The 10,819-nt window shown below is 47.0% G+C and overlaps 1 protein-coding gene across 1 annotated transcript; it reads left to right on the forward strand.

Annotated features, from left to right (window-relative positions):
* Positions 1-378: 378 nt before the first annotated feature.
* Positions 379-7,729, forward strand: ZYX (zyxin). The gene is made up of 8 exons (XM_009701764.1): positions 379-633; positions 3,631-3,821; positions 5,247-5,753; positions 6,079-6,220; positions 6,305-6,474; positions 6,614-6,792; positions 7,072-7,192; positions 7,613-7,729. The coding sequence occupies exons 1-8, from the start codon at positions 384-386 to the stop codon at positions 7,721-7,723; spliced, it is 1,671 nt and encodes a 556-aa protein (XP_009700066.1). The 5' UTR covers positions 379-383; the 3' UTR covers positions 7,724-7,729.
* Positions 7,730-10,819: the final 3,090 nt, after the last annotated feature.

Consider the following 10,819-nt stretch of genomic DNA (forward strand, 5'->3'; position numbering starts at 1 on the left):
CACCCTCCTTCGGGTGTGTGGGGCTCGGCGTGCACGGCAGATAGTGCTTGTTCTGGTGCCCCGCCACTGTCCTCACCAGCATGCATGCAGGGCTCTCGTGCAGCAGAGAGCTTGGTCTTCTCCATGGCAAGGACCCCTTTGTGGTTAATGTCATATTGAGTTGAAATGGTGAAGCATGCTGGCTCATTCCAGCCGTATGCAGTTTCTGTTCCTCCTTTTTCCTGTGCTGATCCTGGAAGTGCTCTGTGCTCTGCTCAGGTACCTCAGCCTCTGGCTGGACTTAAACTCCTGTATCCCTCTGTTTCACATGTTCCTCTCTGTTAATTTCCACTCTGACTTCTTATAGGTTTCCTCCCTCTTCTCTTCTGCCAGGTGCTGAGAAGATGGCCTCCCCAGGTGCCCCAGGGACCCGTATGACATCCACAGTCAGTATCAACATTTCTACCCCTTCCTTCTACAATCCACAGAAGAAGTTTGCACCTGTGGTCGCCCCTAAACCCAAGGTGAACCCATTCAAGGCTGGGGGTTCGTCAGAGTCATCACTGCCTCCACCTCCTGGAGCTGGCGCCCAGCGTGCTCAGATAGGGAAGGTGGGGGAGGTTCCATCAGCGTCCATGTCCCTGCTGGCAGAAGGTAGGTGACGGCTGGCGTGGCAGATGTGACTACGCGTTTCTAAATTCTAAATGCTAAACATGAGAACAGGGGCATAACTGCTGTAAGTGATGGATACTCTTACTGTAGAGGCTGGCAGGTTCCAGAATGAGATAAAATGATTGTAAAGTGATCTCAAAGTACAGACTATCTCCATTAGGAAAGGAGGCGGGAAGGCAATCCTATGTTGCACTGATGCTGGAGGAATGCAATGGATTTTTCATAGTATCCCCTGAGTGCATAATTGTGTAACTGCAGTCAGTTTCTGGCCAGCATGTCTGAGAGCAAATACATTGCAGGGAAGTTGACCCTGATGGTGATGAATCATGCTGTTCTCCTTGTTGATTCATCTCAGCTCAAGTTAGTTGTCTCTGTAGAGATCCTTCTCATGGACTCTGCCATCTTTGCTGCTGGCGGTGGGGAGGAAGAAATAATTGCATGAAAAAATGGTGGAAGCTGTCATAAACAGGAAGCGAGACTTAGAGTTTGTATGGCTTGTAGAGTTTTATACTTTTTCCTAGTGGTTTGGGTTGGGTGTGTTTTCCTGTGTAGAGTGACTTCTTGCTTTAGTGTGGTTTTCTTTTTCTTTCTTTTCTTTTTTAAATTTTTTTTAATTTCCTGTGGTGGTGGAGTGTTTTTTTGTTTTGTTTTTGGTTGGTTGGTTTTGTATCCTCTAAGAAGCAGAAGGTTCCTGGTTGTATGGCTCCCTAGTATGAATTGATCAGCATGGAAATTTCCCTAGGGACCTCTTGCTAATGCTTGATGCTGCATAGTACCCCAAGACTCTATCAGGGTGCACCTCAGTTGGGGCACGCATGTTCAGATAATGCTAACTGCTGTTTTAAGTTTCTTGCCTTTCACTGTCTAGCATAGATTGTGCAACACTGATGTTTTCTAGGTTAGCATGCTAAGTTAGCGGGCAGCTAACCTGATAGTAGGGAGGCTGGTCCTGTGCTCAGAGACAAATTATTGAGGCATTTTTTCCGTTTCTTGAGTCACAAGGGACTCGGCATGTTGGTGCTTCTGTCTTCTAGAATTGTACCAGCTAACTCTGATGACCTTTTTCTCATATGTTGTTGGCTGGAATCTTGTGTCTGTAGTCCAAGGTCCCATCTTAGGCTTTATGATTTTCTACTCCAGTTATGTGGATTAGGGACATGTCCATCGGAAGGTCTCAAACTGACACAAATACATTGCCTGAAGTACAAAAGTAGACGGATGTTAAAAATTATTTTTCGATATACAGTGCAAGCAGAGGATGGGCGTGGTGTTTGCTCCACTTCTCCCTTCCTTATAAAGCTTATTATGGAGGAACTAACTTGACAGAAAGATTAGCAGAAGAACCATTTGGCTTAAGCTACTGTGTCACCATCGGGTGAGGGCTGCCAGCAAGACATCTGAAGTACAGATGAACCACCAAAACTGAGTTATGAGAGAAATGCATCTGGATTTGATCCTCCTCTGATGCATCTCTTCAGTCCTCTCCACTTCTTATACACTCTCCAAACAAATAGTAGTATAACATAAAGCCATAGTAATTGGTCTCTTTGTCTTAAATGACAAGATGGCTAAGTTAGTATTGCTGTAGGAATGTTATATTTAGTCTTGATCATTCTATAAATCTGGTATAGTAACTTTGTGGGGAACTTTTTTGTTTGTGTGAGTAATTCATAAAATGGCCTTTTAGTGCATCTGAAACAATGTGACAGCAGATCAGGGCTTCGTTGCAATATTCTTTATAATTTCAATAAACCAAAAGGCAAGTGTATACAAACTTGATCCCAAACTGTAGTTTCAAAGAAAAAATACCAGCCTGGTGTTAACTCCCCCGCCCCCAAGCAGGATTTCTGTGGCACAAGAAGGTTTGGAAGAGGTGCTGCATACCAGTGCAGTTTATGCATTCCACTGGCTTAATAAGATTTCGGCTTTCTTTTTCTGAAAGGACAGTATCGTCTCCCTTACGCTACAGATGGGAAGCCCTTATAAAGCCTGTCGACAACAGCTGGATATTAAGATGAGACAATTCGATTACTGCTGTTAAATTTGCACATGGAGTAGCAGGAGTGAAAAACGTGGTCTTTCACCCTGCTACTGATTGGGGCTATCTAGGAAGAGAGATGGGTGTCCAGAAGAAGGGATGTGGAAGTTATGCCTCCTTGTCTTCAGTGTTCTTTGCTGCTTCAGTGAGGACAACTTCTCTCATACATGGTGAAGGGAAGAGCATTTGCATTTATTTGACTATGTTTTTTGCCTGTTCCACATCTTTGGCAGATATGAATAGGTGGAAGCAATGGGGTTTTCTTCTAGGAGATTGAGGCACTCTAGCACTCTAGTGCTTTTCAGCCTGCTTAAAAGGATTCTGGAAAATTTCTCATGACCTAATCTGTATTGGGTGTGGGGACATTTTAGCCTCCAAAAGGAAAGCTGTTTTCATCTCCCAGAAAATTAAAGCCGTTTCAAAGATTCCTCATATGCATGAGGGGCAATTGGTCTGACTTAACTTCCCCCTCCACACACACTTGTTTCTTGTAGTACTTACTAGCCAGCCGTGAGGTGCCAGCTTATTTTCCTGTAGTAATGCAGGCTCTTCAGGGTCCTGGGTTGTCCGCTGGCATTCCTTCTGATGCTGCTCTGTATTCAGCAATCTGAGCCAGTTACTGGCAAGAGAAGCATATGCTCGGGACCAAAGAATGAGAGGAAGAGTGCGAAAGGGCATAGTGAGACATGTTTCCCAATTATACAATAATTATTCTCAGTGACTAATTGCAGTAGCTGCTGAGCAAAGTTTATATGATGGCAAATAGTTTTGGACAAGGTGAAAGCCAGCCTGTGGAGTTCAGTTGTCCTTGATGGGTGCTGGGGTCCCCTGGGTACCAGGAAACCACTTGCTGTAATACCTTCAAGACCCCTACTGGGGTTTGTATTAGCTAAGAGTAAGAAATGATCCAAACTTGCTTCTATTCTCATTCTTCCCCATAGAGCTGCCGCTGCCACCTCCTCCGCCACCCGGAGAGGAGGCAAGTTTCTCTTCAAACTGTGCTTTTCCTCCACCCCCACCACCCTTTGAAGAGCCTTTTCCACCGGCCCCAGAAGAAGTTTTTCCTTCTCCTCCTCCTCCTCCTCCACCGATGTTTGATGAAGGGCCTGTGAGCAAGGTACCTGCCCCACAGGTGAGTGAGGTCAAGGGAAGTATAGTTTCTTGTGATGCTCTGAGAGTTGGGACAGCTTCTCTCTACCCTCTGAACTCAGCAGCAGGAAGCCCTGAGATGTGGGAAAGCAGAAAATGCTACCACCCCATGGACCAGCATAGGTGGGCTCCATCTGGGCTATAGCTCTGCAGATGAAGGACCTGGGGTTCCTGGTGGACAGTGGGTTGACTGTGAGCCAGCAATGCACCCTTGTGGCAGTAAAGGCCAACCACATGCTGGGCTGCACTTGTGAGAGTGTCGTCAGCAGGACAAGAACAGTGATTATTCCTCTTTTCAGTGCTAGTGAGGCTGCATATTGGAGGACTGTTTCCAGTTGGGCCCCCAGTATGATAACCCCAAAGGAATACTGATCTAGGTGCAATCCAGCAAAGGGTCATAGAGATCGTTGAGGGTTGGAGCATGTGATGTGAGAGCTGGGTTTGTTCAGCATGCAGAAGAGGAGGCCAAGGCAGGACTCTAACTGCAGTCTGCGATGCCTAAAGGAGGGCTGGAGAGAAGACAGATTCTTCCTGTTGGGGCTCAACGAGAAAACAAGAGACAATGGACACAAGGTTCGGCAAGGGAAATTCCTGTTGGATGGAAGAAAAACCTGTTTCCCTCCAAGGGTGGCTCAACGCTGGCACAGGTGCCCAGCGAGGCTGGGGAATCTGCATCCTTGGCGTTGTTCAGAAATCACCTGGACAAGGCCCTGAGCAACCTGGCCTAGCTTGGGAGTTAGCCCTGCTGTGAGCAGGGTGTTGGACTAGAGACCTCCAGATGTCTTTTCCCACCTAAATCTGTCTGTGAGTTTCTTTGGGCTGTGCATTTTCCCACTCTTTGTAGACCTTGGAGACTGTACCCTGTCGTCCTCACCAACTTGCTATCCACTCAAAGCAAGGAGCAGATCTGTACTACAGTCCAAAGTCTCAAAATCTGCTATTGTAAGGGGATACACCCAGTTCTCTGGATGTTCCTGTAACGTGCTCTGCTCCCTCTTTCCTCATGGATGGTGGTATAGGTACGTGGCAAGATGAGCAGCATTGATCTTGAGATTGACTCACTATCCGTAATGTTGGATGACATGGAGAAGAATGACCCCTTCAAATCCCGGGTGAGCTCTCCAGAATGTCGCAGGTGGAAGGAGAGAATACTAGTTTGCTGAACAGACGTAGTGAGAAGGGTGGTACTGCAGATTAAAATGTCTGGATAAATCATAGTGCAAAAGTGCACGTGAAGGACCAGAAAGCATAGATCTTGCAGCTTCTCAGGACTGCTAAATCTGTAACTGTGGGAATACTTAGCGTTGTGGGGCTGGGACAGCTGCTGACTTACTGCTATAGACAACATATTTGCTCTTCCACATTGCTGATAACTGTGTGTTTCTCTCTGCTGCTTCCCTTTTTACAGATATCTCCAGGATCCACAGGTTCTCTGGAGAAACCATCAGCCCCAAAAGCCCATGTGGAAATACCATCTGCACCCAGAGAGACTCCTCATTCCTTTCCTTCCAAGTTCACTTCAAAGCCAAGTGGAAGCTTATCTTTCAAGCCCCCTGGAGTGGATTTGACCCCCACCCCAACCCCATGGGCAGCCCCACAGCAACGCAAGGAGCCCCTAGCACCGGTCCCTCCACCTCCCTCTCTCCCTCCTGCTCAGCCTACTCCTAAATTCACCCCACCCCCTGTTGCTGGCTCTCCTAAGTCTGGGTCCAAATCCAGTGCCAATGTTCCCATGGCTCCCGCAAACTCTACAAGATATCCTACCTCCCTTCAGACTCAGTTCACAGCCCCTTCACCTTCAGGTCCCTCCTCTCGGCCACAGCCTCCCAATTTCACCTATGCCCAGCAGAGGGAAAGACCCCAAGTGCAGGAGAAGCCACGTCCCACAGAACAACCTGCTGCTGCAAAAGATACGGTAAGGGATAGAGCCATACAACCGGTGTCTTTGGACAGGCACAGCATCACTGGGAGTGAAGTTGGAGGATGAGGAGGGAGGGTCTGTCCCAGGCTAGGGCAAGCTGTTACCCATCTGAAAGAGAGATGTAACTAGAGACAGTGGTGGAGAGGGATAGGACTTAATGTAAAAGTGGAAAGAAGCAAGCACAGTGGATGGCAGATTGTTCCTGAGAGAGAGAGAGAAAGGAGAAGTGAAGGTGAGAGAAGTAGGTTTATTAGGGCCAGAGTGGGAAGGGGTCTATCTGTATGTGTCCTTTAGGATTGAATGTTTCCTCCTCCTGCAGCATAGACCCACAGGCTCCAGTGCAGATCCACCTAGGGGAAATTCCTGTCTGACCATGAAGGAGGTAGAAGAGCTGGAGATGTTGACCCAGAAACTAATGAAGGATATGGAGCATCCACCCCCAGCAGAGGCTGCTACTTCTGGTGCGTTCCCTCAGTAGACAGCAGTAGGACTAAAACTGTGGTGGGTTTTCATCTCTCCTAATCTCTTTCTTTTTCCATTGACAGAGCTCTGCGGCTTCTGTCGGAAGCCCCTATCACGAACTCAGCCAGCTGTGAGGGCCCTGGACTGCCTTTTCCATGTGGAATGCTTCACCTGCTTCAAATGTGAGAAGCAGCTGCAGGGGCAGCAGTTCTACAACGTGGATGAGAAACCCTTCTGCGAGGACTGCTATGCTGTGAGTCACTGGGATGAAAGCTGCTGGAGAGAGCTGAGCTTGCTGTGGTTGCTCTCTTTTGCTTTCCTTTTCTCCTTCCATCTTGCCTGTCTGTGGTAGGATTGGATTAATATGTCTTATTTGTTTCCTTTGGGCTCAGGGGACCTTGGAAAAGTGCAGTGTCTGCAAACAGACCATCACGGACCGGATGCTGAAGGCCACTGGTAACTCATACCATCCCCAGTGCTTCACTTGTGTGATGTGCCATACCCCTCTTGAGGGGGCCTCTTTTATTGTGGACCAAGCCAACCAGCCTCACTGTGTGGATGACTACCACAGGTATGGAGAGAGCGCAAGCATGTGGTGTCTGAAAGAAGGCGGATTGTCTCACACCCGTTTAATTTTGCTGCAATATGGTGTTGAGTTGCCCATGTGATCTGTTGGACAAGTTAAAAATGAGTCAGCAATGTACCTTGTAGCAGTTGAGGTCTTTTCCTACCTAAATTTCTTTGTGATTTATTATTCCTCTGCTGCTAATAATATTGTGTGGCAGTGAGAAACTCGCATTGAATATCACCATGGTGGTCATGGTCTCCTCCATATTTTTGTGTGTTGCAGGAAGTATGCTCCACGCTGCTCAGTCTGTACTGAACCTATCATGCCAGAGCCTGGAAAGGACGAGACAGTGCGTGTGGTGGCATTGGAGAAAAATTTCCACATGAAATGTTACAAGTGTGAGGTAAGCCTCGTGGCCCCACTCCTCCCATCTCTCCCATGCCCATCACCAGCAACTGGGTACCTTTGTTGTCTATCCTGACCAAACACTAAGGTGGTTTTGAATGAATCTGGAGCATTTTTGAAGCAGGTTCAGAAAAAGATTAGACATTCACAGACCACAGGTCCATGAACAAGGACTGTGCAGAGTTGTAGTCTCTAACATCCCTAATACAGCAGCTGTGTGTACCAGGAGAACATGCTGGGATCACAGAAGGGGCTTGCACTTCCCTCAAAATAGTTATCTCCCATTAGCACCATCAGAGACAGAGCAGTGGGCTGTGAGCCATTATCCTGATCCAGTGGGGCATTTCTTACATCTTTGAATGCATTTACCCTGCTGTTGGCTATCGTTGAGCTCCCTCCCTTTTCTTTCCCTGTTTAGGACTGTGGGAAGCCCTTGTCCATTGAAGCAGATGAGAATGGGTGTTTTCCACTGGATGGGCATGTGCTGTGTATCAAATGTCACACAGTTCGTGCCAAAACAGCACGCTGAGGAGCTCGGAGTGGGCATACCCTCGAGACCCCTGCACTCAATACTCTTCCCCTCCCCACCATTGTCCTGTCCCTCTGCCTGACAGGGCAGATTATTAACAATGGAGACTATGCCAGCGCGGTTCTTTACTCATGTAGGATTCACCGTTCCTAGAATTCACTCTGCACCCTCACCAAGAAAGGACATCTTCTCCTGTTGCCACTTCCTGGCCATAGTGTATTCCAGGCTGGGGCTATGATCAAGGTGAGTGCACAATCTCTGTTCCCTCAAGACTCTGGAGAAGAAGGACCAGACCTCCACCACTGCCTGGTGGAAGCGGCAAGAACAACCTGGTGGCAGGTGCTGGGAAGGGCTGAGCGTTCTTCTGCTCCATGGAGCCAAGAATGATGATTTGACCTTAGAAGGTGGAAGCCTCCATCTCGGAACCACTTCTGTCTTTTATTATTTTTTAAATTTATTTTTTTTTTTCCTTGTTCTTGTGCCACCTCATTATCAGGATGTCTTCCCCTGCCCCCTCCCTCACTTCTGAGTTAGAATGTGGAGGTAGAACATATTGGGAATCTCTGTTATCATTGCTGGAAAAAGCTAACCTACTATAGCTTTTCTGTCTCTAATGGATTTTACTGGCTAACTGTCTTGTCATGTTTTTTTTCCTTAGCCAGATTAAACTGGCAATGTTTGGAATCCTACTCTGTTCCTGAGTTTGGAAACTTTTTTTTTTTAAAAAAAAAAAATCTTTTTCCCTCCCCAAAATGAATTGTTTCCCAGTGTGGTTTCTGGACAGCCAGGCTGAGCACCAGAGTAGCAAAGCAGTCCAAAGAATGCATGTTTACAAATAAAGACCATCATAAGGATGGGTAGCACGTGGTGAGGAGGCATCTCAGTGTGTGGATGAGGATTCAGCAGACTGAGGAATGTCTCCCCGTTCCAGTAGGGATTCTTTCACTGCTGTCAGTGAAGGATGCAGTGTAATTGCAATGTACTGTCTGGCTCTAAGTGTTACTGCACTGAGCGCCATTTCCTGGACTAGAAACTCTCAAACTGTACAAACCTTTTGAATAACTACACTGTCCAACCACTGTTTGCATTCAATAAAATGTGGGGTTTTTCCATTAACATGTGGCTGCTTTATTTCTTCAACTACCCATGAGAACTGCTGTCTTAGGCAGTCGAGAATGTATAGTTGCTATTCCACATAGTCCCCAGAGATGAGGAGTCTGAAAATGGCCTTTTTCTCTCTACTTCTTGGTCTCCTTTTCAAACTGTTTAGTTTCCTACTTTTCTGTGCCTGAAGAGTAGCTCTCATTTAAAGCAGTGGAAGACTGTATTTCAGTACAGCAAGATTGTAGTCTGCTTGATATGTCACTGGGAGGTGAGTTATTACAATCCACTTGTATCAGACTGGAATAAAGTGGTCAGTTAGCTTGTTTTGCCTTAACTATTGCTTCTCAGAAAGTGTTTGTGCTTGATGTTTATGGTTTTAAGCATGGTACTGTCTTGGTCACTGCAGGTGAAACTCCTCTCTGTGGTAAGCATCAATGCTTCTACACTTCAAAGACATGAAACCTACTCTTGTTCTCTTGCCAGTTTTTGGGAAATCTTTAATGACTCCTTGTAAATTGATCCAGTAAACGCTTTGAGGTTTCCTATAGGATGAACAAAGAATAAACAAATTGTACATTTGCTTGCTTTTTCTTTCCTTATCTGAGTTCTTCCTGGTTTGTAGGCATTGTTTTGAGTGGTTGTTTCTAGATTATGTGATTAAAAGCTTACGCCCACAAACACCAAGGAACACAGAGGAGAGAAACGATGACAGGGGATAAAAGCACTCTAACCCAGCTCTTCCCAGCGCTATCAGAGAACTATAGCCTGGGTGTCCGGGTATGAAACCTGTCCAACGGAGTCAATGGGAAGGGCTCTCTGGATCACTTTGCAGATTAAAGGGAGCTTAGTCCCTCTGAAGGACATGGGGTAGAGGGGAAGAGCATTTGGTGTCTGTGCAACACTTGTTATGGGATGTGTAAGGGCAGGATCAAAGGCAGGAAAAGGGAGTGATCAAGGAGCGGAAGCAACATGGGAAAACTGGGGGGAAAAGGGCACAGAAGGGGCTGGCTGCACATATGCAGTACAGTTGTCCAGCCATGCTCTGTGTGTTGTCAGTGCAGTCAGTCCTGGCTTCTTACTAAACTCTTCTGGTTTTTTTTTTCTTTTTTTTTTTTTTTTTTCCTGTGAGAAGGGACTCTCTTCAGTGCACATGGAGATCTAAGTGCCAGCAACTGGAAACAGCCAAGTGCATGCATATTGTGTGGATGTGTATGTCCATGCATAATCGCTAGCAGAAATCAAGTCAGAGTAACTGGTGAGCAAGTAGGATAAGAGACTTGAGAGCCATGAGTTGGCATGGCTGCGAGTCTGGCCAGATGCTGGAAACACCAGTCTGAGAGTCAGCTACTAGAGCTCCCAGGAGGTGCAAGCCAGCTACTCTTGGGTCTGGAAGTGAGCTACTGGTAATACTGGACCAACTGCCACAGAACGCTTTATATCTGTGTGTGAGGTGACTGGGAGACCAGGGAATCCTGGGACCAGCTGCTGGGTAAAGCCAATATTTAAGGCTAATGACTGGAGGGCTCCCATGTGTGCGTGCATCCGCATGAGGGGTCTGAGTGCCCACCACTGGAGTGGGGCTGCAGGCCTCGAGGACTCCTACGTCCCGGTGCCAGCAACGGAGGAGAGCAGCTCAGGCTCCAGATTGTGGAACCAGCTGCTGGGTAGCTGGTCTTGCACACTAGAGGGATCTGTAGTATATATGTGTATATTTCCCACTAACAGGTTCATCCTGATCGGCTGGAGATGGGAATAGGACCAGGCTGTTTGTGCTGTGCTTGCATGAGTGCTATGTTTTCTGCCTCAGGCCAGTCATGTACAGTGTGTGTGTATATATATATGCACATATTATATACATGTGTATTTTGCATGCATGAGTGCCTATTGGGAATATGTGCTCAGGCTTGCTGCTGGCTGTACCTGAGGACGTGGAACTGAGCAGCCTTTTCTCTATCAGGCCAGCTGGTTCAGCAACTCCCAACCGATGAAGCA

Source organism: Cariama cristata, unplaced genomic scaffold (assembly GCF_000690535.1).
Source record: "Cariama cristata isolate BGI_N322 unplaced genomic scaffold, ASM69053v1 scaffold30496, whole genome shotgun sequence".
In the NCBI taxonomy this organism is placed as follows: Eukaryota; Metazoa; Chordata; class Aves; order Cariamiformes; family Cariamidae; genus Cariama; species Cariama cristata.

Coding starts and splice junctions, on each gene's coding strand:
- ZYX (XM_009701764.1), top strand. CDS start 384: ATGGCCTCCCCAGGTGCCCCAGGGACCCGTATGACATCCACAGTCAGT. Junction 6,221..6,304: donor AGCAGAGGCTGCTACTTCTG/GTGCGTTCCCTC, acceptor TTCCATTGACAG/AGCTCTGCGGCTTCTGTCGG. Junction 7,193..7,612: donor TGAAATGTTACAAGTGTGAG/GTAAGCCTCGTG, acceptor TTCCCTGTTTAG/GACTGTGGGAAGCCCTTGTC.